Source organism: Piliocolobus tephrosceles, chromosome 9 (genome assembly GCF_002776525.5).
Source record: "Piliocolobus tephrosceles isolate RC106 chromosome 9, ASM277652v3, whole genome shotgun sequence".
Lineage (NCBI taxonomy): Eukaryota > Metazoa > Chordata > Mammalia > Primates > Cercopithecidae > Piliocolobus > Piliocolobus tephrosceles.
In genome coordinates this window covers 112262943-112290925 of record NC_045442.1, presented here as the reverse complement: position 1 = coordinate 112290925, position 27983 = coordinate 112262943, and the positions used below count along the sequence as shown (strand labels likewise).

Here is a 27983-nt window from a genome sequence, read left to right as displayed (position 1 = left end):
TTAGTTGCTGGCACCATCAAGGTGCCAGCAGATTCAGTGTTTGGTGCCTTCTTCTTGGTCTGCAGATGGCTGCCTTCTTATTGACACCTCACATGGCACAGAGACAGATCACCTCTCCCGTGGCTGTTGTTGAGAGGGCAGTCATCCAGTCATGAAGGCACCATCCTCATGATCTCATAACTTCCCAAAGGCCCACCTTCCAATACGATTGCATTGGGAATTAGGGTTTTAAATATGAATTTGAGGGGACACACACATTCAGCTCATAGTACCACAGAATTAGGTATGCAAAAAATCTCAAAAGAAATGTAGAGTCTATCTGAAGAAAATCAGAAAAAAACACAGATGTGCAGAAAAAAGACTCATGACAAGACTATGCTTCTTAATGGGATGGATGTTGCAATGGTGTGAATAGGTCCATTTTCATGGAATCGATTTAATTACATTCTAGTACAAAATCTAACAAGGATAAACTTTGGCACCTGATAAAGTGTCTTCCAAGTTTATCTAGAAAAATGAGGGATAAATAGCTAGTAAGAGGGAGAAGAAAAAGAGAAAGAATTTTCATTAATAGGTATGATAGTGTATCATGTAAACTACACTAATGTTATGAAAGTTTATAATTAGAAAAGAATGTGATTGTTAAAAATACTAAGCATACATGTAATATATTTAACAAATAAACTTGGCCTTCCAAATTAGTTGGGAAAACAAAATAGCTAATAATAATTTCAGCAGATTTGTATACAGTACTTACTGTATGCCAAGCACTGTTAAATAATCTCCATCCAGTGTCTTATTTAATCTTTACCAAACACAAACATAGTAGGAATAGTAGTTTTATTATTGTTCCTATTTTACAGCTTGAGGAAATGAGGCTTAGACTAGGTAAAATAAAATGCCAGAGGACGCAGAGCTGTTCCATGGATCTGCTGGAATTCACAAACAGTTCTATCGGATCCTGAAACTGTCAATACTAACCACCATACTATGCTGTTTTTATTACATAGAACAAATGAATATGAGGCAATTTCATGAAATACATTTCTTATCTGCTCCAGACAACAAAAATTTCTAACGATAAAATGTTAAATATTAACAATGAAGCCATAGTCTTTATTGCCCCTAATAATCAGAAAAGTCAAGGAAAGTTTCTCTTTTTCTTTGATGTGTAATAGATTTTCAAAATATGTTTGTTGAATATTGATGTTGAATAAGTATTGGGATGGGAAAGACATTTATAAGTGTTACATGAAAGAAAAAACTTTAGAAGTCAATAAATTAGAATATATAAATTAAAAGTTTCAGTATATCAAAACATTGCAAGTAAAATGAAAGAGGAAAAATGTCTGCAATATAGCACACCAATAATTCTTTTCCAGGTCTATAAATCAAAGATGCATTTTTCTTTTGTGAAAATGTAGGTAAAATTCTTGAAAACAACTCACACACACACAAAGAGAAATGACCACGTATGATGAAGTTATCAACTTCACTATTAATTGTAAATCACAATTGAAAACAAAAAGCTGCCAATATTTTTAAAATAAAATAAACATGAAAAATAAAAAAGTATGTTCATTGTTGGGAAGGGCATAAGAAGATGGATACTACTGCAGGCAAGAGAACTATAAACCCTACCTTTGTTTAGTATTTTTATAATATGAAAGAGGATTTTTAAAGTGTTCATGCCCTCTAACTGGTAATTTTGCTTTAGAAATTTATTCTAAGAAACAACATGAGTTCATGCAAAAAGTCTCCTCACAATACCATTTAATATGGTAGAAATGGGAAGTCATTTAATTTTATGATATTAAGTTAATGTTTAAATAAATTATGATGCATCGATAATATGGACATCTGTGCAGCCATCTGTCATAATTTTTGATGCTATTTAAAAATGAGAAAATGCTCATGATATATTGTTATGAGAAAAACCATGATTACCCATCAATATATGTATTGTACTTAAAAAGATGGTATGGCACTGCACATAAAATATGAGATGGAATTATTTCTGTGTGTTGGGCTTATACATCACTTTTCTTTTTTGTATATCTTTATGGTTTCAACTTTTCTAAAATAGCATCTATTATTTTTGGGATTTTGTTTTGTTTTTTTGAGACGGATTCTTAGCTTTGTTGCCCAGGCTGGAGTGCCGTGACACGATCTTGGCTCACTGCAACCTCTGCCTCCCATTTCAAGCGATTCTCCTGCCTCCCGAGTAGCTGGGACTACGGGTGCATGCCACTACACCCAGCTTTTTTTTTTTTTTTTTGTATTTTTCTTAGTAGAGACGGGGTTTCATTGTGTTGACCAGGCTGATCTTGAACTCCTGCTGAAGTGATTCGCCCACTGTGGCCTCCCAAAGTACTGGGATTACAGGCGTGAGCCACCGTGCTGGCCTCTGCATCTACTGTTTTTTATAATGAAGATAAAATTATATTTTAAAACGATCTAATAAACAGCCTTCTCATTAGCAATTGTGCTTATTCTAGTAATGAGAACAAGCTAATATTAGGCACATATACCATGTAACAGGATTCCTTTTTTTTCTTTCTCATTTCTATGTTTTTTCTCAAACTAATGAAAAAGGTTTTATTTTTTGTTATTGTTGTTGCAGATGTTATTTTTTAATTAGAGTAAGGAAATTGAGAATTTGCTAGTAAAATAATATGTCAAAGTTATATTAGCAAAGGCAGTCAATATCAGCAAGAAAAGTGTTTATGTAGCAGGGTTAAATCCGTGCATTGTCCACTCCTATTCATGTTCACAGCCTGGGACTTTTCCTTCCCTATCACAACTGCCCACTGCCCATCTGGATATCAATCTTTTTCTTTTGTTTTGGAGCACAGTGTCTGGGCTCTCTTTTATGTGTTTGTGTGTGTGTGTGTGTGTGCATGTGTGTATCTGCCAGTATCCACTGATGTTTCTGGTTTTGAGCCTTCTGCCCATGCAGTTGTTTTATGTACATCACCTTACAGCAGTAAGAGGAGCTCATTGTGGTTCCTCTGTGCTGGTGTTTCTTTGAGGGCAATAACTTGTCTGCAGGTTTGAGCTCAGCTTCCCTGCTGCTCCCTGATGCCAGCCTAGAAGTTGCTTAACCACCACACAAGGTGAACACAGTTCCTTTTTGATGTAGTTTCTGGAAATCAGGTCCTTTTTTTCTCTCCCTTGTCCCTTCCCCCAGTCTACCCCCTGCAAAGTCATGCCCATCTTTCCTGCCCTCTTCTTGGACCCCTTACCCTTGCCTGGCCTGCCCGGGATGGGATCTTCTCACTCTCTTATTATGGTTTTCCATTTCTAATTCTATGGAGTTAAGCCTATGTCCTCTGTCATTCAGACATTTTAGCTATTCAAGGACCAATTACTAGTCAAAATTGGACAGTCTATTTTTCCTTGTATTTCATTTACAATGGTTCTAACTTTTCTAAAGGCGATGACGAGAGAGGTCACAGAGTAGAAGGTGAAGAAAAAAGAAAAACACCATTTTTAAGATTTCAAGGTTTGTCAGCAAAGTTATCTACCTTGATGGTTCTAGAGTGTCAAAGCAGCCTTGTGTCATGTGCAGCAGCACTATTCACAACAACGAAGACATGGAATCAGCCTAAATGCCCATCAGTGATAGATTGGATAAGAAAATGTGGTGTATGTATACACTGGAATACTGTGCAGCCATAAAAAGGAATGTGATCATGTCCTTTGCAGGGACATGGATGGAGCTGGAGCTGCCCTCAGCAAACTAACACAGTAACAGAAAACCAAATACCGCGTGTTCTCACTTATAGGTGGGACCTGAACAATGAGATCACATGGACACAGGGAGGGGAAGAACACACACTGGGGCCTGTCAGAGGTTGGGAGGTCATCAGGAGGGAGAGCATCAGGAAGAATAGCTAATGGATGCTGGGCTTAATACCTAGGTGATAGGATGATCTGTGCAGCAAACCACCACAGAACACGTTTACCTGTGTAACAAACTCACACATCCTGCACATGTAACCCTGAACTTAAAAGTTGAAAATAAAAAAAAAAAAAGGAAAAGAAATATTGCATTATAGTACAATTGGATATGGAAACAATAGAATTAAGAAAACAGAAATAAATCCTTACATTTATGGTGAAACAACACCACCACCACCACCACACTGAACTCTTTGTTGAAACTTTTACTGATGTAGATTCTGAAAATTTTCCAGTGAATGAGGTATAGCAAATGAAATTTACAAGTACTTACGTGTAGCTAATATGTCAATGGTATGAATCTTTATTGGGAATTTTATCATTTGTTTTAGTTAAAATAAATATACCTACTAAAGCTTCTTATTTTTTCTATGCTATCTTTTCTCCTTCCTTCAATGCTATTTTATTATTGTTTATTCAATGCTTTTTATTTCTATGCTATCTTTTCTCCTTCCTTCCATGCTATTTTTCTTCCAAGAGAGTTGATTTTAATCTTGCTCCCATGGATGGACTTCAGAGAGACCTTGAACTGGGTATGTCTTTTTTTTTTTCTTTTGGGAAGTATGTCTATTAGATTCCTTCTGTTATTTTGAAAACAGTATTCATGAAACACTTTTTATGTCAAATAACACCATTAGGAACTTTTCACTCTTGTCAATTGTTTTATGACTTAGATGCTGGTGTATACAGTGGTGTAACATAAATCATTTTCTTTAATATATTTTGGTGTCTATAATTGCTTCCTAGTTGTAGACTGTTTTGTGTCATAACAGGCAATGGAAATATAAAAGAAAAGATGAACCATAAGTAATGTGGATTGTTCTTTCATCTCTGGGTATGACGTACAAAACTGGCAGTGCTTCCCAAAGCCTGTGAACACATGAAAGCATTGAACTGAGGAAGTGTTCTCAGCATATTCTGAAAATTGGCTGCACAGTGACTCTTTCTTCTAGGGAGAAAGTAAAACTTTACTGGAATTTTATTTTGACCCATCTTATACAGTTTCTTATCACAATTCCAATAAAAGATGCCTTATAACAGCTAGGGAAAATTTGGTGGGGTCATGTACCTTAGTGAGATTTTAATTAAAAAAAAAAAAAAAGTATTTCTGTATGAAATGATACCATTCTTCCAGAGCTGCAAACAGTTTTTCTGGTATTTTAAGGAGCTCATGAAAATGCAAAATAGTAACCCCAATCTATCAGGAAATTTACCTAATTCTCCCACTTCTAGAAGACTGATTGGCATTTACAGTCAATAAATATTTAATAGACTGGCTGATAGTACTGGTTTACTGACTGAGTGAATGGAGGAATATTCAGTTGCACTATTTTTCTTTCACCATGGAATTGGATAAAACTACTCAGTCTTGCAATGTAGTCTGCTCGTATTTTGTGGCTCAAGTGTGTAAATTGATGTCACACAAGAAGAATATTCAGTTTGTGAGCTCCCTTTGAAGATTTCAGACACCTGGCAACATCAAATGGTGAATCGTTTCTTCCAAAGCAAATGTCCTCTGAGCCCATATTTGTGCTTAGACAGAACTCCTGCCATGCTTGTCATCCCATGTACATTTTTCTGCTTGTAAGCAAAAATGTTTGTAAATAAATATCATTTCTTCATGTACATATTGACACTTTAAGCTTGGCTAGGAGTTCTGAGAGAAGCCTGACATTCTGTTGTGAAAGCTATCAAATTTATGATGGCAAAGACCTTGAATCACAGTTTTTAAATAAGTTTCCATCAGAGAAATATGAATAGAATATAATATTCTCTACTACCCAGAAATAATTGTGACTTTCCACTGGGTAAGTCTTGAAATGCTTGATTGAATTTGGAAAAGAAATTTTACTTATTTTGAGAGAAATTGAAAACCTATTTGGGGAAAAAATGACAGGAGTTCATTTGTTCATGAATTAGCTTAATGAAAAATTTGTCCATGCAAAAGATTAAACTTTCTGTTTAGGGCCCTGTATTTATCCTTGCAGAAACTACTGAAAAGCCATTACATCTTCTGGCCAAATAGCTACTCTGGAATAGAGAATTATTTGTAAACAGCTATACGATACTTCTAATACTTCAGTGAATACTGCTGTAAGCTGGAGTGAATGCTATACCTTGTTAATATTTCTGCAAATATCATCAGACACCTGCAAACACTGAAGACCTCCTTTGAAGGTTATGAATCATCAGGCAATAATAAAGTTGAAACATGGTCTGGTAATCCTTTTTTCACTGATACAGATACCATTGACGGCACAATCCTTGCCAAAGATGGTCTCAAGACTTAAGGATAAAGGCAACTATATATGACAAGAATCCTGCTGAAGGAATATTGGATAATTCTGGTGTGAACTTTAACAGTACTCACTTAATTCACTATAGTATACGTTTGTGACTTAGGGTTTTTCTTGTTTATGTGTCAATGAAAATATTAAAATTAATTCAATGTAAAAGATAACAAATATATCCTTGATAAATCTAGTTAATACTTTTAAATCACCAAGCCAAATAGTAGGTCTTTCACTGACATTTGCTCTTGAGAATTATGACATTTTACTTTCATTTAATTGGAATATTTTGGATTCATTTCATTCTTTTCAGGAACTGGCTGCTAAGTTTTACATTAATTGAGAGTAAGGGAAATTATTCTTTATGAAAATATTTTTGTATGTTATCTAAATGAAGGAAATGGTTTTCCAGAATAATACAATGAATTGTATGTACAATTTTGTGACAATGTAATACACAGTGTGTTAGTCCATTTTGTATTGCTATCCTAGAATCTTTCAGACTAGGTAATTTATTAAAAAACAAAAAGGTTGATCTGGCACATGACTCTGCAGGCTGTAGAAGCATGGCACCAGCATCTGCTTGACTTCTGGTAAGGAAGCTTCTATTCATGGCAGAAGGCAATGGGGGAGCAGATGTGTCACATTGTGAGACAGGCAGCAAGGGAGAGGAGGAGGTGCAAAGCTCCTTTAAACAACCAGCTCGCTTGTGAACTAACAGTGAGAACTCATTACCGTGGGGAGGGCACCAAGCCATTCATAGGGGATCCACCTCCATGACCCAAACACCTCCTGCCAGGCTCCACCTCTAAAACTGGGGATCACATTTCAACATGAGATTTGGAGAGGTCACACATCCAAACTGTATCACATAGCTTTCCTCAAAAAGGGATAAAACACACTCATAAACTTGGAAAAGAAGGAGACCACCTCAACATAATAAAAGCCATATATGAGAAACCCACAGCTAACATCACACTTGATGGTGAAAGACTGAAAGCTTTTCCTTTAAGATCAGGAGCAATACAGGAATGCCCATTTTTATCACTTCTATTCAGCACAGTTTTGAAAGTTTTAGTGTAATCAAGCAAGAAAAATTTAAAGGCATTCAAATTGGAAAGGAAGAAGTAAAAGTATCTCTGTTCATAGACAACATGATCTTAAATGTAGATTCTATTTAAAAAAGAAAACAGAGCTAGTTAAAAATGTCAGCAAAGCTGCAGGATACAAAACAAACACACAAAACTCAGTTGCATTTTAGCACACTAATGATGAACAGTCTGAAATGAATAAACCAATTTCATTTACAATAGCATCAAGAAGAATAAAATAGGAATAAACTAGACTAAAGAGATAAAAATCTTTTATATTGAAAACTATATAATTGTTGAAAGACATTTACAAAGATATAAATGGAAAAGATGTTCTGTGTCCATAGATTGGAAGATTTAATATTATTAAGATTTCAGTATTACCCAAAGCAGTCTATAGATTCAGTGCAATCTCAGTCAAAATTTCAATAATTTTTCTTTTGTAAAAGTAGTAATTTTTTTTTTTTTTTTTTTTTTTTTTTTGAGATGGAGTCTCACTCTGTCGCCCGGGCTGGAGTGCAGTAGCTGGGACTACAGGCGCCCGCCACCTCGCCTGCCTAGTTTTTTGTATTTTTTAGTAGAGACGGGGGTTTCACCGTGTTAGGCAGGATGGACTCGATCTCCTGACCTCGTGATCCGCCTGTCTCGGCCTCCCAAAGTGCTGGGATTACAGGCTTGAGCCACCACGCCCAGCCAAAAGTAGTAAAATTTATCCTAAAATTCATGTGGAATCTCAAGGGACCTCAAAAACAAAAACAAAAAAACAAAACAAAAAAAACCTGGGAAAAGAAGAAAGAGGTCTAACGCTTCCTGATTTCAAACCTTACTAAAAAGCTACAGTACCTGAGTGTGGTATTGACATAAAGACAGACATCTAGACCATGAAATAGAATAGAGAGCCCAGAAATAAACCTTCAAATATATGGTCGAGTGAGTTTTGAGAAGGGACCCAAGATCAATGGGGAAAGGATGGTGTTTTCAACAAAGGTGGTGGGAAAATTGAGTAGCCACAAGCAAAATAATTGGAGTTGGACACTTACCTTATACCATGTACAACAAAGTACCTCAAAATGGATTGAAGATCTAAATATAAGAGCTAAAACTGTAAAACTTAGTAACATAGGAGACAAGCTTCATAATATTATGTGTGGTAAAGATTTATTCAATATGACACCAACAGCACAGGCAACAAAAGAAAACAGATACACTGACTTCATCAAAATTAAAAACTTCTATTCATCAAAGGACAGTATCAACAGAGTGAAAAGGCAGTCCATGGAGTAGTAGAAAATATTTGCAAATCATACATCTGATAACAGATTAGTATCAGAATGTAAAAAGAACTACAACTCAACAACGACAAAAATCAAATAACTTAATTAAAAAAAGAATAAAGACCTTGAATAGATATTTCTCCAAAAAGATATATAAATGTCCAATAAGCACATGAAAAGATACTCAACATTGTTGATCATTAGGGAAATACAGATAAAAACCACAATGAGATACCACTTCACGCCCATTATGATGGCTATTATAACCATCCAAAAAATCTCCTAGAAAATAATGTATATATGAAGATTTGCAGAAATTGGAACACTTGTGCTTTTCTGGTGGGAATGTAAAATGTTTTAGCCACTTTGGAAAACAGATGACAGTTCCTCAAACATTAGAAATAGAATTTCCATATGATATAGCAATTTCAATTCTTGATATATACCCCAAAGAAACCAAAGCAGGGAATTGAATAGGTATTTGTACACCCATGTTCACAGGAGCATTATTTACAATAGCCCAAAGCTGAAAACCACACAAGTGTCCATTGATAGATGAATGGATAAACAACATTTTATGTGCTACAACATAGATTAACCTTAAAGATATTATGCTAAGTGAAATAAGCAACACACACACAAAAACATCCACTGTATGATTCCTCTCATACAAGTTACCTACAATACTCTAATTCATAGAGACAGAACGTAGAATTGTGGTTGCCAGGGGTTGAGTAGGGAGAAATGGAAAGGTGGTGTTTAATGGGTACGAAGTTTCTTTCTTTTTTTTTTTTAATATTAACAAGTGAAATTTTATTTTATTTTATTTATTTATTTATTTATTTTATTTATTTTTTGCCTGTTGAATTAAACTTTTTTTTTTTAATTATACTTTAAGTTCTAGGGTACATGTGCATAACGTGCAGGTGTGTTACATATGTATACTTGTGCCATGTTGGTGTGCTGCACCCTTCAACTCGTCAGCACCCATCAATTCGTCATTTATATCAGGTATAATTCCTAATGCAATCCCTCTCTCCTCCCCCGCCCATGATAGGCCCCGATGTGTGATGTTCCCCTTCTCGAGTCCAAGTGATGTCATTGTTCAGTTCCAACCTATGAGTGACAACATGCGGTGTTTGGTTTTCTCTTCTTGTGATAGTTTGCTAAGAATGATGGTTTCCAGCTGCATCCATGTCCCTACAAAGGACGCAAACTCATCCTTTTCCATGGCTGCATAATATTCCATGGTGTATATGTGCCACATTTTCTTAATCCAGTCTGTCACAGATGGACATTTGGGTTGATTCCAAGACTTTGCTATTGTGAATAGTGCCGCAGTAAACATACGTGTGCATGTGTCTTTATAGCAGCATGATTTATAATCCTTTGGGTATATACCCAGTAGTGGGATGGCTGGGTCATATGGTACATCTAGATCTAGATCCTTGAGGAATCGCCATACTGTTTTCCGTAATGGTTGAACTAGTTTACAATCCCACCAAGAGTGTAAAAGTGTTCCTGTTTCTCCACATCCTCTCCAGCACCTGTTGTTTCCTGACCTTTTAATGATTGCCATTCTAACTGGTGTGAGATGGTATCTGATTGTGGTTTTGATTTGCATTTCTCTGATGGCCAGTGATGATGAGCATTTTTTCATGTGTCTGTTGGCTGTATGAATATCTTCTTTTGAGAAATGTCTGTTCATATCCTTTGCCCACTTTTTGATGGGGTTGTTTGTTTTTTTCTTGTAAATTTGTTTGAGTTCTTTGTAGATTCTGGAAATTAGCCCTTTGTCAGATGAGTAGATTGCAAAAATTTTCTCCCATTCTGTAGGTTGCCTGTTCACTCTGATGGTAGTTTCTTTTGCTGTGCAGAAGCTCTTTAGTTTAATGAGATCCCATTTGTCAATTTTGGCTTTTCTTGCCGTTGCTTTTGGTGTTTTAGACATGAAGTCCTTGCCCGTGCCTATGTCCTGAATGGTACCACCTAGGTTTTCTTCTAGGGTTTTTATGGTATTAGGTTTAACATTTAAGTCTCTAATCCATCTTGAATTAATTTTCGTATAAGGAGTAAGGAAAGGATCCAGTTTCAGCTTTCTACTTATGGCTAGCCAATTTTCCCAGCACCATTTATTAAATAGGGAGTGGGTACGAAGTTTCAGTTTTGCAAGATGGAATGACTTCTGGGGATAGATGATGGTGATGGTTGCTTAACAATGTTAATATACTGAATACCACAGAACTCTACACTTAAAAACTGTTAAAATGGGCCAGGCATCGTGGCTCATGCCTATAATTCCAACACTTTGGGAGGCCAAGACTGGTGGATTGCTTGAACCCAGAAGTTTAAGATCAGCCTGAGCAACATGGCAAAACTCCATCTCTACAAGATGCAAAAAATTAGCCGGGTATGGTGGTGTGCACCTGTAGTCCCAGCTACTTGGGAGGCTGAGATGGGAGGATCACTTGAGCCTGGGGAGATCAAGGCTGCAGTGAGCCACGATCGCACCATCACACTCCAGCCTAGGTGACAGAGCAGGACCCTGTCTAAAAAAGAAAAAAAAAAAAAAAGGTTAAAATGGTAAATTTTATGTAATGTATATTTTACCATAATAATAAAAAAAAGAGTAGGACTCTGATGGGAAGACTGCAACTGTGCCTTGTAGAACCTGTAGGAGGAAGAGAAATGTACATTATTAATATTGACCCAGGGAAGATTTTGAAATAAGTGTGATTTCTATCTCATCTCTTCCCTTGCTAGATTTTTCATAATTTTGCTAGATTTTTCATAATTCTTACATTGTGTTCTGTCTTCTAAGAACATTACGTTGTGATGCTTTACCCAGACCATACTTTCCAGAGTTAATCCTGAGTTCTGGATTATCTGAGTTTCTTCACCATTACTACAATGGAAACTTGATCCTATTCATTCCCATTTTTTCAAAAGCATGCCCCAAGCTGACTGTCGCTTTGGCATATTATTTAATATTTTTCTTTCCATTATCGTGTTAAAGATCAAAACTAGGAGGAATTCTTTAGTGGTTCTTTAATGAGAGAATCTGACAGTGTGGAACCCAACTCAGGAGATAATTGTGGCTTCCAAGCAACCTTCCAGTCCTCCCTCTTTGACTGCAGTACATCTGACCTTTGGGATTATAAAATTGAAAAAAAAAAGTGATACATTGCACAAGTTCAAAAAGTCCAGGAACTTGGATTCTACTGTTAAGTTCCTGTATAGCACTCCTAATTGTTCATTATATGGTCCAACTGTGGTGTTATTACTTCACACTATTTAGTGATGGCTGTCATCTACATGGTGACAGATTTTATTACAGCAGATAGTTTCAGACTTGAATGCGATTGTGTGGCATATGAAGTTAAAAGGTAAACCAGCTACAATTCAAGGAAAATTATTCAAATTGTTTAAAATGTGCAGTTCTCTACTGGGGAAAATGAATATTTAGAAAATTTTCCTGATGTATTTTTGAGTCATCTGGCAGTTATTAGATGTTCAGGATTACTTTTTTTGGTAAACATTAATTGAAAACCTGTGCCCATTTTATAGCAAAAAGAACCCCTGTTGAGACTATTTCGATGAAAAAGTGTTTTATTTAGCTATTTTTTTTTTCTGGTCCTTACACTCAAAAATTATCATTATCTTGTGTATTAAAAAAACAAAGAGCATTGCAAACAGACATCAACTAAGTAATTGTATTGCAGGAAAATTTCTTGGTATTTAAAAAATGTTTGACCACCTGTGTGAGAATGTTTGTACCTTTCATACACATAATTGTTGAAATATGGTGATAAAATAATTTAGAATATTTTATAATCAGATCTTTGTAAAAATTGTTGAGAACTAAAAGAAACTTGAAAATAGATACATACTTATGTCAGTACATGCATAGCTAATTGAATCTCACATACACACAAACACATACACAAGTGACTATATAATTTAGTTCCTTTTTTTGTTCATTCATATTCTCTGGATAATTAGGAGTCTATACGGTAATAATCTGGATATTCCAGCTGACCTAAGTATGTCCAAGGCCTTATAGAAATTGTGTATTTAATCATAGTATGATTCATAGACTAATAGAATTTCTTTGCTTTCGAAGAGAATGACATCAACTCTATCTGGAAATACTGGTTTCCTTAGGCTGACTAGGAGCTCTGATAGAGCTTTAATTCTAGTTCACTAATAAAAATGGGACAGTGGATTAATAATTATGCCTCAGAGGAGAGCTTTAAGAGCTATGGTTCTGGAGTACAAAAACTTGTGTTCCGTTCTCAACATTACACCCACTAGTTGGTCTGTCTTGAGCAAGTCACTTAATGTCTGTAAGACATCATCTGAGTTTTCTCATCTTTAAAATGGAAGAACAGGCTTGCTTCATGAGGCTTTCTTCTTGCTTCATAAGAGATAAGTTACTTCAAGTGGAATCCCAGCACAGAATAATTACCTCAATAAATTGTAGCAATGAGGATTCTTATTATTATTATACAATATAGCTGGTGGCAAATTTTTTTTAAAATAAGGGATCTAGGAGTAAAATTAATGAAATAGGCCACGGCGATGAAGCAGGCTTCATGGCATGTGATTGGCTGAATCCACAGATGCTGAACCCACAGACATACAAGCCTCATTACCAATGGCCTGTTTTGTTGATTTTACTCCTAGGTCCCTTATTTTGAAATATTTTGCCAACCAGTGGTATTCTGTAATAATAAGATTCCTCATTGCTGCACTTTATTGAGGTAATTGTTTTGTGATAGGATGAAATGAAAATTATGTTCTTTTGACTGGGTTGCCAAGCAGTGTTTAACTATTAACCAGCATGTTTGCTCCAGCTACAGCTAGAGCAACTAGTCAGGAAGTGAAGGAACGTGTCAGAGCGATGCAGATAATGCAGGTGAGCGCTGAAATTAGGGCTTAGCCTGGGAGGGTTCTTGGATTCACTCAGGAAAGAATTCACTTAAAGAAGTTTCAGAGTCATAGGGCAACGCTTTGGATATATAGTTAATTGTTCAACAATTATTAAAATCATGCTCAAGGCCTGCTTCTGTGCAGATGCAGAGTTCAAGTTCAAAGCAATTCAAAGCCACCTTCTGCAAGTTTTGTTCAAGTAATTAAAAAAAAAAAGACTGTTGAAATCTCAAAGCCAAGTGGCTCTGGTGATGGAATAGGAAGTATAAAATCTCCACTGCTTTTTAAAGTTTATTCTTTCTACTTTCTCCAAACTCACTGTAGTAATCTTATAACTTTACACAGCTGTTTTGTTAGGCAACTCTGAATCAAGCTGAAAAGAGGATTAAAGAAATTATTAGGAGAATATCCTTTGCTCCTTTTTACTACTGTGAAATATGTGATTCTACACTAAAGGTTAAAAGAAGGGGAAAGGAAAACAAATCATTATATAACATATTGACTACAACAAGAGTATTAAACATGAATTGTGGAAATTAAAAAAAAAAAAAATTCAGGCTGGGCATGGTGACTCATGCCTGTAATCCCAGCACTTTAGGAGGCCAAGATGGGTGGAACACTTGAAGTCAGGAGTTGGAGACCAGGTTGGCCAACATGGTGAAACCTCATCCCTACTAAAAATACAAAAACAAAACAAAATTAGCTGGGCATTGCAGCACATACCTGTAATCCCAGCTACTCTAGAGGCTGAGGTAGGAGAATCATGTGAACCCAGGAGGTGGAGGTTACAGCGAGCTGAGATTGCACCACTGCACTCTAGCCTGGGTGACAGAATGAGACTTCATCTCAAAAAAAAAAAAAAAAAAAAAAAAATTCACAGATGAGCTGATGGTGTTAAAACACAAGTCTTTTATTGAATTGTAGTTGCTTCATGAGGAGTAGGGCTAACTCATAGGTAGTGCACCTGGAGCCATGCTTGTGGGGTGTTGGCAACTGCAGTTATACCCATTGATACTTACATGCAAATCAAGGAACAGGTTAATGCAAATTGAAGCGCAGGCTACTTAGAAATCTCTAGAGGCTGGGAGCAGTGGCTCAAGCCTGTAATCCCAGCACTTTGGGAGGCTGAGGCGGACAAATCACAAGTTCAGGAGATCGAGACCATCCTGGCTAACTCGGTGAAACCCCGTCTCTACTAAAAATACAAAAAATTAGCTGGGCGAGGTGGTGGGCACCTGTAGTCCCAGCTACTTGGGAGGCTGAGGCAGGAGAATGGCGTGAACACGGGAGGCGGAGCTTGTAGTGAGCCGAGATCGCGCCACTGCACTGCAGCCTGGGCGACAGAGCGAGACTCTGCGTCAAAAAAAAAAAAAAAAAAAAAAAAAAAAAAAAAATCTCTAGAAAGGGAGTGGTAACTTTTGGGTCATTGCCATGGCATTTGCAAACTGTCATGGCACTGGTCGGAGTGTCTTATGCTAGTGAGCAATGAGAGCAGCTAGGGATTGTTTCTGTAGCCATCTGCTGGTTTCTGCCAGCTTCTTCACTTTATCCTGACTGGACCAGATTCTATTTTGGTCAGCAGGGTTGAGACCATAAAACAAGTCCTGCAGTTCTCCTACCTCAAAAGGACTATCTTTACAGTTGTTGAGGACCACAACCTGGGGAGGGGCCATTTGTGGTTGAGATCATCTATTTTTAGAATGTGACATTCATAGATATTGGATAATAGAATAAAGCCCTACATGGGTAGGTATTGGGAATAACCACATGCTTGAATTCTTCTGTTTCTCCCTAGCCTCTTAAATCACCCAGAGAAAGAGTCAGAAATGTCTTTGTTATGATTTAAAACACTAAACTTTCCTCAAACACTGAGATTCAATGATGAGGTCCTGTACTTAATTTAAGGAGTATGTCTTGGCCACTGATGGTTGAGTTTTCATCAGTGGGGTCTCTGTGATTTGATCTGCCAAAACCTGAAATTCTGATATGCCTGCATGGCATGAAGATGGAAGTTGAGTTTTAAGATGTAACCTTAATAATTCCTTATATGTTATGGTACATAAGAGTTATAAAGTACAGTGGTCTCTTGCTATCCATGGATAGCAAGTCCGTGATATAAAATGGTGTAGTATTTACATATAACCTATGCATATCTTCCTGTATACTTTAAGTCATCTCTAGGCAATTTATAATACCTCAGACAATGTAAATATTAACACTATGTAAATAGTTGGTATACTGTATTCTTTAGGAAATAACAAGAAAAAATCTGTATGTGTTCAGTACAGATGCATTTTTTTCCTGAATATTTTTGATCTGCCATTGATTGAATCCACAGATGAGGAATTCATAGACATGGAGGGCCAACTGTATTTTTATATGTATTGTATTATAGATCTTCATAGCAATTGCTTGAGAGAGACAGGACAGGATGTTATTGTTCTGATTTTGCAAGTAAAGGAACGGCTTGCTATGTTTGAATAGTTAAGCTAAGACCCTCAGTTAATAAGAATCAAAATCAGGATTAGGTTCTCGGTCTTCTGACCCTGTGTCGTGTGGCATTCTTTCTATTTGAACACACTGTTTTTTTGTTGTGGTAACTTACTAGAATATTGGGTGCATGAAAAACTTTGCATGAATAAAGTAGACTTAGATTTGTAAGGAATAATCCTTATGTTAACTTACCTTTGTCATTTGTTGCTAAACTTTATTTTTCTGCTATTGTCTTATTTTTTAAAAAGCCAAACACAGTTGTGAAAACCAATTTCTCTTCTCTCTCATTAGGCTCGAATTATGAAAGATGTGATTTTGAGGATGGTCTCTGTAACATGACTGAAGATCAGAGTCTGCAACCTATTTGGACAAAGAGAAATGGGATGACCAGTCTATCACCTCCATTTTATGATCACAATGGTGATGTGTCTGGTAAATGCTTTAAATTTATTTTCTCACCTCTCTCCCTTTCTCCTTTCCTTCCTTCCCTCCTTTCCTTGTTCATTCTTTTCCACCTCTGTTTCTTCCTCCCCCCCCCCAAATATTTAATTAGGGAAGTAGACTCTAACTACATATTAGTAGTTAAAATGCCTAATTTTATACATTCTTTAACCAGTTTCAAAATATTTATGATTTTAAAATATCACATCGGATTCTCATAATCTGGTTCCTGGGATTCCAATGGGCCTATTTAGATAACTGGAATTTTCCAGTTTTTCTTACTCTTTATGGAAATTGTAAAATGTAAATGGGAGAATATACCTAGATTAATTAGACAGTCAAATGTCTTTTATTTTCGCTGTACTGGTTTTAGCTTTGGGACAATATACACAGTGTAATTTGACAAATTTCTTTTATTTTGGCTGGACTGGTTTCAGCTCTGTTTAGTACCACTTGTTAAATCAAGTTGACTGGAAAGCTCTGCTGAACTGCTCTGTAGACTTTGAGGTAGCTCTGGAGTGAGCTAGAAATTTCTTCATTTATTAACTAATGAACTCCATTAATTCAGCATCAGGTACTGGGTGTTTAAGATGTACTAGAGAGCAAAAATGGACTCCATGCCTGCCCTCATCTGATGGGTTTACACATGCTAGGAAAAGAAGTAACACATTTCCTGGCACAACTAAAAGCTAGTTATTTTTATAAGTGATACTTCCCTCAAATAAATTCAATTAATGTTAAAATATGGTTATTACCCTAGAAGTAATTTGAAACAAACAAATATTCAGGCATTGGATGTGAGTTTGGCAAAGTTTTCATAAATATTACACATGCGGATTAGACTCCCTGGTCTGTCCCTCCCTAGCTGTAAAATCTTAAATTAATTTTTGAACCTTATTTTTCACAACTTTAAGAGAGGAAATAATGATGCTAAATTTTTAGGATGGTTAAGAACTACATGAGAAATTGTTGATAGAGCTTATTACAGAAAACCCAGCACTCAAAAAAGTAGATGTTTAGTCCATTTCTGAATAATTTTGGTGTTGCTAATTTTACCTCTACATTGATAAGATGGAGTTTCTTAATTTGTTTGGCTTTAATGTCAAAAATTATTTTTGTTTAGAATTCCTAACAATTTTTAGGAATCAACCAGTTTTATTACCGAAAAGGGACCAGCCTCACAAATACTAACTGCAATATAGGAAACTTTTATTACAGATTTAGTTATGTTAGATGGTGATATTGAATCTTGTTCCCAACCTAACGGCCATTGCAGTCTTACAGATGGCTGATTCCATATGTCTCCTTTAGTACCTCTCCTCTGTTTCTTTCTTTTACTCAGAAGGTTTTTCACAGCACATATTTATTTACTCTAGGCTTTTGTTTGTTGATGGCTCTTACTGAATGCCTCTTGCTTGCCTTCTTACTGCGGAGTTAAATAACTTCAGAAGATGCTGTGCTTCCCAGTTTTCTTCTCTCTCTCTTTCCTATCTGCCATTTTCCCTCATTTTTTTCATGCATATTTTTGATTGCCTAGTCAAGAGATAAAATGGGGGCAATCTACATCAAAACTGAGATGTTGTATAGGCAGATACCATAGAACTATATCATGTGAGTTGACTTAAAATCTCTGGAATTATACTAGATGGGTTTGAATTCCAGCCTTGCCAATCCGCTAGTTTTGTAGCCTCAGTTTCCTCATCTGTAAAACAAAATAATAATGCAAGCTGCATAGGAGAAAGAGACAAAATATTGCCTGCATAACTAATTGAAGGCTGATAACTTTGGTAATAGTCATGCATCTCTTACAAATACAATTAAATGTTAACATGTAAGTATTCTCTAGCAATAATTTTAAGTAAGCAAGTGTTCTGGCTGTAGATATTAGCTGTTGGAAAATATTTATAGAAAAATGATCTGAATCCTGTCTTTACTCAAAAATTCTTATTTCATAAGTATTAACCAAATTTTGATTAACTTACTCTTGGAATGATTTGCCAGTGCTCCAAAATTATATTTTTCATTATGTAATCAATGCCTTGAGTGGCAAGTTTGAGAATCAATTAGAACATTAAAAACATCACTGTTGTCGATATTTGAAATCCCGTAAAGCTCAAAGCTCAGGGAAAGAATGGTTAAAATGTAGTACTAATTTTTAAAGCAATGTAACATTGCATTTAGATAAAATAGTAGTACTATAACAAAATCAAATACATCTTTGTAAGGATGGTAAAACTACTTTTAAATATGGGAGTACAAATATGAAAGTTTTCGGTAATTCTGGAGCTCAGCTGATATTAAAGATGATAAAGGGGTTTTTAAATGTATAATTCACTTTAAGTCTATCAAAGATTAAAAAACAATTTATTTGAAAAAATATTTCACATTAGGCCACAAATTATTATTTTCTAATTTGGGCATTTACAATCAGTTTTAAATGAGGATATTAGAGCTTTTGTTATTCTGATCCATTGTTAGATCTAAAATTCATATATTATGAAACATGTACACTACTAAATAGCATCTGATATTTTTATTTTGTTCTACAGTGTTCATATATATTGTGTCTATAATCTCTACATATTATAAACCCTACAAATCAATGTTATAATATTGCTTTAGACAGTATTAAAATAAATGAAGAAGATATTCTTTTATCATATTTATTATTTGCAGCAGTCTTTATTTCTTCTAACTACCTGATTTAGTTTCTGGTATCATTTCTCTTCAGCTTGAAGAAACTCCTTTAGTATTTTTTATAGTGAAGTTCTGTTAAGGATAAATTATGTTAGATTTTCCTCCTCAAAATGTTTTTATTTTGCCTTCATTCTTGAAATGTATTCCTCCTGGATATATAATTTTTCATGCTCTTTTTTTTCTTTTAGTACTTGAAAGACATTATTTTGTTGTCTTCACCTAGTTTCTTTTTTTTTATTTTTTTATTATTATACTTTAAGTTCTGGGGTACATGTGCGTAACATGCAGGTTTGTTATATATGTAAACTTGTGCCATGTTGGTGTGCTGCACCCATCAACTCATCAGCACCCATCAATTCGTCATTTATATCAGGTATAACTACCAATGCAATCCCTCCCCCCTACCCCCTCCCCATGATAGGCCCCGATGTGTGATGTTCCCCTTCCCGAGTCCAAGTGATCTCATTGTTCAGTTCCCACCTATGAGTGAGAACATGCGGTGTTTGGTTTTCTGTTCTTGTGATAGTTTGCTAAGAATGATGGTTTCCAGCTGCATCCATGTCGCTACAAAGGATGCAAACTCATCCTTTTTTATGGCTGCATAATATTCCATTGGGGAATATGTGCCAGATTTTCTTAATCCAGTCTGTCACAGATGGACATTTGGGTTGATTCCAAGACTTTGCTATTGTGAATAGTGCTGCAATAAACATACGTGTGCATGTGTCTTTATAGCAGCATGATTTATAATCCTTTGGGTATATACCCAGTAGTGGGATGGCTGGGTCATATGGTACATCTAGATCTAGATCCTTGAGGAATCGCCATACTGTTTTCCGTAATGGTTGAACTACTTTACAATCCCACCAACAGTGTAAAAGTGTTCCTATTTCTCCACATCCTCTCCAGCACCTGTTGTTTCCTGACTTTTTAATGATTGCCATTCTAACTGGTGTGAGATGGTATCTCATTGTGGTTTAGATTTGCATTTCTCTGATGGCCAGTGATGATGAGCATTTTTTCATGTGTCTTTTGGCTGTATGAATATCTTCTTTTGAGAAATGTCTGTTCATATCCTTTCCCCACTTTTTGATGGGGTTGTTTGTTTTTTTCTTGTAAATTTGTTTGAGTTCTTTGTAGATTCTGGAAATGAGCCCTTTGTCAGATGAGTAGATTGCAAAAATTTTCTCCCATTCTGTAGGTTGCCTGTTCACTCTGATGGTAGTTTCTTTTGCTGTGCAGAAGCTCTTTAGTTTAATCATATCCCATTCGTCAATTTTGGCTTTTGCTGCCGTTGCTTTTGGTGTTTTAGACATGAAGTCCTTGCCCATGCCTATGTCCTGAATGGTACCACCTAGGTTTTCTTCTAGGGTTTTTATGGTTTTAGGTCTAACATTTAAGTCTCTAATCCATCTTGAATTAATTTTCGTATAAGGAGTAAGGAGAGGATCCAGTTTCAGCTTTCTACTTACGGCTAGCCAATTTTCCCAGCACCATTTATTAAATAGGGAGTCCTTTCCCCATTTCTTGTTTCTCTCAGGTTTGCCAAAGATCAGATGGCTGTAGATGTGTGGTATTATTTCTGAGGACTCTGTTCTGTTCCATTGGTCTATATCTCTGTTTTGGTACCAGTACCGTGCTGTTTTGGTTACTGTAGCCTTGTAGTATAGTTGGAAGTCAGGTAGCGTGATGCCTGCAGCTTTGTTCTTTTGACTTAGGATTGTCTTGGCAATGCGGGCTCTTTTTTGGTTCCATATGAACTTTAAAGCCGTTTTTTCCAATTCTGTGAAGAAATTCATTGGTAGCTTGATGGGGATGGCATTGAATCTATAAATAACTTTGGGCAGTATGGCCATTTTCACGATATTGATTCTTCCTATCTATGAGCATGGTATGTTCTTCCATTTGTTAGTGTCCTCTTTTATTTCACTGAGCAGTGGTTTGTAGTTCTCCTTGAAGAGGTCCTTTACATCCCTTGTAAGTTGGATTCCTAGTTATTTTATTCTCTCTGAAGCAATTGTGAATGGAAGTTCATTCATGATTTGGCTCTCTGTTTGTCTGTTACTGGAGTATAAGAATGCTTGTGATTTTTGCACATTAATTTTGTATCCTGAGACTTTGCTGAAGTTGCTTATCAGCTTAAGGAGATTTTGGGCTGAGACGATGGGGTTTTCTAAATATACAATCATGTCATCTGCAAACAGGGACAATTTGACTTCTTCTTTTCCTAACTGGATACCCTTGATTTCTTTCTCTTGCCTGATTGCCCTAGCCAGTACTTCCAACACTATGTGGAATAGGAGAGGTGAGAGAGGGCATCCCTGTCTTGTGCCAGTTTTCAAAGGGAATTTTTCCAGTTTTTGTCCATTCAGTATGATATTAGCTGTGGGTTTTTCATAAATAGCTCTTATTATTTTGAGGTACGTTCCATCAATACCGAATTTATTGAGCGTTTTTAGCATGAAGGGCTGTTGAATTTTGTCAAAAGCCTTTTCTGCATCTATTGAGATAATCATATGGTTCTTGTCTTTGGTTCTGTTTATATGCTGGATTACTTTTATTGATTTGCGAATGTTGAACCAGCCTTGCATCCCAGGGATGAAGCCCACTTGATCATGGTGGATAAGCTTTTTGATGTGCTGCTGAATCCGGTTTGCCAGTATTTTATTGAGGATTTTTGCATCGATGTTCATCAGGGATATTGGTCTAAAATTTTCTTTTTTTGTTGTGTCTCTGCCAGGCTTTGGTATCAGGATGATGTTGGCCTCATAAATGAGTTAGGAAGGATTCCCTCTTTTTCAATTGATTGGAATAGTTTCAGAAGGAATGGTACCAGCTCCTCTTTGTACCTCTGATAGAATTCAGCTGTGAATCCATCTGGTCCTGGACTTTTTTTGGTTGGTAGGCTATTAATTATTGCCTCAATTTCAGAGCCTGCTATTGGTCTATTCAGGGATTCAACTTCTTCCTGGTTTAGTCTTGGGAGAGTGTAAGTGTCCAGGAAATTATCCATTACTTCTAGATTTTCTAGTTGATTTGCGTAGAGGTGTTTATAGTATTCTCTGATGGTAGTTTGCATTTCTGTGGGGTCGGTGGTGATATCCCCTTTATCATTTTTAATGGCGTCTATTTGATTCTTCTCTCTTTTCTTCTTTATTAGTCTTGCTAGCGGTCTGTCAATTTTGTTGATCTTTTCAAAAAACCAACTCCTGGATTCATTGATTTTTTGGAGGGTTTTTTGGTGTCTCTATCTCCTTCAGTTCTGCTCTGATCTTAGTTATTTCTTGCCTTCTGGTAGCTTTTGAATGTGTTTGCTCTTGCTTCTCCAGTTCTTTTAATTGTGATGTTAAAGTGTCAATTTTAGATCTTTCCAGCTTTCTCTTGTGGGCATTTAGTGCTATAAATTTCCCTCTACACACTGTTTTAAATGTGTCCCAGAGATTCAGGTATGTTGTATCTTTGTTCTCATTGGTTTCAAAGAACATCTTTATTTCTGCCTTCATTTCGTTATGTACCCAGTAGTCATTCAGGAGCAGGTTGTTCAGTTTCCATGTAGTTGAGCGGTTTTGATTGAGTTTCTTAGTCCTGAGTTCTAGTTTGATTGCACTGTGGTCTGAGAGACAGTTTGTTATAATTTCTATTCTTTTACATTTGCTGAGGAGTGCTTTACTTCCAATTATGTGGTCAATTTTGGAACAAGTGCAATGTGGTGCTGAGAAGAAAGTGTATTCTGTTGATTTGGGGTGGTGAGTTCTATAGATGTCTATTAGGTCCGCTTGGTGCAGAGATGAGTTCAATTCCTGGATATCCTTGTTAACTTTCTGTCTCGTTGATCTGTCTAATGTTGACAGTGGAGTGTTGAAGTCTCCCATTATTATTGTATGGGAGTCTAAGTCTCTTTGTAAGTCTCTAAGGACTTGCTTTATGAATCTGGGTGCTCCTGTATTGGGTGCATATATATTTAGGATAGTTAGCTCTTCCTGTTGAATTGATCCCTTTACCATTATGTAATGGCCTTCTTTGTCTCTTTTGATCTTTGATGGTTTAAAGTCTGTTTTATCAGAGACTAGGATTGCAACCCCTGCTTTTTTTTGTTCTCCATTTGCTTGGTAGATCTTCCTCCATCCCTTTATTTTGAGCCTATGTATGTCTCTGCATGTGAGATGGGTCTCCTGAATACAGCAGACTGATGGGTCTTGACTCTTTATCCAGTTTGCCTGTCTGTGTCTTTTAATTGGAGCATTTAGTCCATTAACATTTAAGGTTAATATTGTTATGTGTGAACTTGCTCCTGCCATTATGATATTAACTGGTTATTTTGCTCGTTAGTTGATGCAGTTTCTTCCTAGGCTCGATGGTCTTTACATTTTGGCATGTTTTTGCAATGGCTGGTACCGGTTGTTCCTTTCCATGTTTAGGGCTTCCTTCAGGGTCTCTTGTAAGGCAGGCCTGGTGGTGACAAAATCTCTAAGCATTTGCTTATCTGTAAAGGATTTTATTTCTCCTTCTCTGATGAAACTTAGTTTGGCTGAATATGAAATTCTGGGTTTAAAATTCTTTTCTTTAAGAATGTTGAATATTGGGCCCCACTCTCTTCTGGATTGTAGAGTTTCTGCCGAGAGGTCTGCTGTCAGTCTGATGGGCTTCCCTTTGTGGGTAACCCGACCTTTCTCTCTGGCTGCCCTTAAGATTTTTTCCTTCATTTCAACTTTGGTGAATCTGGCAATTATGTGTCTTGGAGTTGCTCTTCTGGAGGAGTATCTTTGTGGCGTTCTCTGTATTTCCTGAATTTGAATGTTGGCCTGCCCTACTAGGTTGGGGAAGTTCTCCTGGATGATATCCTGGAGAGTGTTTTCCAACTTGGTTCCATTTTCCCCCTCACTTTCAGGCACCCCAATCAGATGTAGATTTGGTCTTTTGACATAATCCCATACTTCTTGCAGGCTTTGTTCATTTCTTTTTCTTCTTTTTTCTTTTGGTTTCTCTTCTCGCTTCATTTCATTCATTTGATCCTCAATCGCTGATACTCTTTCTTCCAGTTGATCAAGTCGGTTACTGAAGCTTGTGGATTTGTCACGTATTTCTCGTGTCATGGTTTTCATCTCTGTCATTTCATTTATGACCTTCTCTGCATTAATTAGTCTAGCTGTCAATTCTTCCACTCTTTTTTCAAGATTTTTAGTTTCTTTGCGCTGGGTACGTAATTCCTCCTTTAGCTCTGAGAAGTTTGATGGACTGAAGCCTTCTTCTCTCATCTCATCAAAGTCATTCTCTGACCAGCTTTGATCCGTTGCTGGCGATGAGCTGCACTCCTTTGCAGGGGGAGGTGCACTCTTATTTTTTGAATTTCCAGCTTTTCTGCCCTGCTTCTTCCCCATCTTTGTGGTTTTATCTGCTTCTGGTCTTTGATGATGGTGACGTACTGATGGGGTTTTGGTATAGGTGTTCTTCCTGTTTGATAGTTTTCCTTCTAATAGTCAGGACCCTCAGCTGTAGGTCTGTTGGAGATTGCTTGAGGTCCACTCCAGACCCTGTTTGCCTGGGTATCAGCAGCAGAGGTTGCAGAAGATAGAATATTGCTGAACAGCGAGTGTACCTGTCTGATTCTTACTTTGGAAGCTTCCTCTCAGGGGTGTACTCCACCCTGTGAGGTGTGGGGTGTCAGACTGCCCCTAGTGGGGGATGTCTCCCAGTTAGGCTACTCAGGGGTCAGGGACCCACTTGAGCAGGCAGTCTGCCCCTTCTCAGATCTCAACCTTCATGTTGGGAGATCCACTGCTCTCTTCAAAGCTGTCAGACAGATTCGTTCGGGTCTGCACAGGCCTCTGCTGCTTCCCCTGTTGTTGTTGTTTTTTTTTTTAGCTGTGCCCTGTCCCCAGAGGTGAAGTCTACAGAGACAGGCAGGTTTCCTTGAGCTGCTGTGAGCTCCACCCAGTTCGAGCTTCCCAGGGCTTTGTTTACCTACTTAAGACTCAGCAGTGGTGGGCGCCCCTCCCCCAGCTTCGCTGCTGCCTTGCGGTTAGATCACAGAGTGCTGTGCTAGCAATGAGGGAGGCTCCCTGGCTGTGGGACCCTCCCGGCCAGGTGTGGGTATAGTCTCCTGGTGTGCCCGTTTGCTTAAAGCACAGTATTGGGATGGGAATTACCCGATTTTCCAGGTGTTGTGTGTCTCAGTTCGCCTGGCTAGGAAAAGGGATTCCCTTCCCCCTTGCGCTTCCCAGGTGAAGCAGTGCCTTGCCCTGCTTCAGCTGTTGCTGGTCGGGCTGCAGCAGCTGACCAGCACCGATTGTCTGGCACTCCCCAGTGAGATGACCCCAGTACCTCCGTTGAAAATACAGAAATCACTGGTCTTCTGTGTTGCTCGCACCGGGAGTTGGAGACTGGAGCTGTTCCTATTCGGCCATCTTACTCCGCCCTCTCTAAGTAAATGTCTTCACCTAGTTTCTAATGTGATATCCACAATTTCATTTTTTTCTGTGTGTAATATATCTGTTGTTTTGATGCTTTCAAAATGTGGTCTTTATTGTTGGATTTCAGCATCAGCATTTTAAATTTTATCATACTTATGTTAACTAAGCTTCTTGAATCTGAAATGTATGCTGTCTGCCAATGTTGAAAAGTATTTTGCTCTTGTTTATTCAAATAGTTCTTCTGTCCTATTGTCTCTTTCATTTCCTTTTTGTATGTCAATCATCAGTGTGTTAGTCTGTAAGTCTAACGGGCTGTTAGATGAGGCTTCACCATATATTTTGATTTTGTTTTCTGTTTTTCAGAGTGCATAATTGCAATTGATATATCCTCAAGTTCTGTGATTTTTTCCTTTGTTATCTTCATTCTACTGATAATCCTATGCAGTGATTAAAAAAGAAATCAACTACAGATGCTCCTCAAATTATAATAGGGTTATATCTCAATAAATCCATCATAAATTGAAAATGCATTTAATATACCTAACCTACTGAGAATCATAGCTTAGCCTAGCCTACCTTAAACTTCCCGAGAACATATATGTTAGCCTACAGTTGGGTCAAATCATCTAACACAAAGCCTATTTCATAGTAAATATTGGATACCTCATGTAATTTATTGCATATTGTACTGAAAGTGAAAAATAGAGTGGTTGTGTCCTTCCGAATATATATCACTTTTGCACCATCATAAAGCAGAAAAATCCTAAGTGGAACCATTGTAAGTCAGGGATTGCCTGCACTGTATTTTTCAGTTCTAAAATTTTAATTGGTTGTTTTAGTTAAAGTAAAAAGTTCTCTGTTACCTTTTCATTCATGATAAGAATATTTTCCCTTACTTCATTATGCATAATTATGTTGGGAGTTTTAAAATCCTTGCATGCATCATCTCAGATTTACTGCTGCTGATTATATTTTCCCATGTGTGATTATGTCATCCTAGTTCTTTGTCATACAATTTTGAGTTTTATCCTGCATGTGTGAATGGAGGCTCTGGGATGTGTTGTATTTTTTTTTTTTTGAGGCATGGTGATAATTTGTTTAAGCAAGTGATTAAGTTGCATAGACTCAAATGATAAACTCTTTTTTTTTTCTTTCTTTTATTTTGGAGACAGAGTCTTGCTCTGTTGTCCAAGCTGGAGTTCAGTGGCGTGATCTCAGCTCACTACAGCCTCTGCCTCTCAGGTTTAAGCAATTCTCCTGCATCAGTCTCCCAAGTAGCTGGGATTATAGGCATGCGCCACCACTCCTGGCTAATTTTTATACTTTTAGTAGAGATGAGGTTCTCCGTGTTGACCAGGCTGGTCTCGAACTCCTGACCTCAGGTGATCCCGCCTCAACATCCTAAAGTGCTGGGATTACAGGCGTGAGTCACCAGGTCTAGCCTCAAATGACAAACTTTTTTCTACTCTGGGCAGCAGTCCAAATATCAATTCAATTCCTCTAGGTTTAGCTGCTAGAAGGGCTCCCTGCACATACAGGTTTCCGTTTTCACCAGAGACTTGGACAGAGATTATTCATAGAACATTGGGGAACTCTTTTTATTATGTTTTTCTGGCTCTCTATAAAATTTCTCTTTTTTTGGTCATACCTGGCTATTCCAGGTTTCCGTTCCTGGTTCCTCAGGCCAAGGAGAGAGCAGTCCTTCTCTCAGAGTTTTAGCCTTGCACTCTACCTGCATCTGCACCCGGACCCCATGCCAAAGCCTGACAGAATGGAATTCGCTGTGATCCCTTAAAAATAATGCCTCCTCTCTTTATCTCGAAGCACTCTTGTGGTCCCAGCTTATAGATTTGTCTTGTTTTTCTACCGTAGTCATTATGTCAGTCACTGAGTTTCCCAGCCGAATGAACACCAGCATCCCCTAAGCTGCTCTGTGTTGCCCTTTCTGAAGGGAAACTGAGCCATAATCCACTCCTAAGTATAGGTAGGCTCTGCCACATACAGGTTGAGTTGGGTTCTTTTATTAAGAAGAAACTGTAAATGACCAAACAGGGAGACAAGAATCCCACATTCTCACTCTCTAGATTATGTTTCTGCAGCCTCTATAGTCTGAATATCTGTTTATTTTTAAATCAGTGAAAATTTAATGTCCTTTTATTCTTTTCTATATTTACTTTGAAAACTCTTTACTGAACATCTGCATTGTTCCACATGCTCTTCCAGAACCTGAAGATATAAAAGTGAACAGGAATTCAGCTCTTGTCCCTGGTGAACTTGCAATCTGGTGATAGAGACATAAACCATTTACGCGTACTTATGATTATATATTAAGAGTTAGAAAAAAGCAACCAGCAACCGTTTTCTTGTCTGCATGTATGCATTTAAAAGCTC

General features: G+C 37.2%; 1 protein-coding gene across 1 annotated transcript in view; it reads left to right on the top strand.

Annotated features, from left to right (window-relative positions):
• MALRD1 (MAM and LDL receptor class A domain containing 1) overlaps positions 1–27983 on the top strand; it is a 701386-nt gene that overhangs the window by 7898 nt on the left and 665505 nt on the right. Inside the window, exon 2 of the mRNA XM_026454821.1 lies at positions 16336–16476. Coding sequence (XP_026310606.1) covers positions 16336–16476 — 141 coding nt within the window. The remainder of the gene's footprint in view (positions 1–16335; positions 16477–27983) is intronic.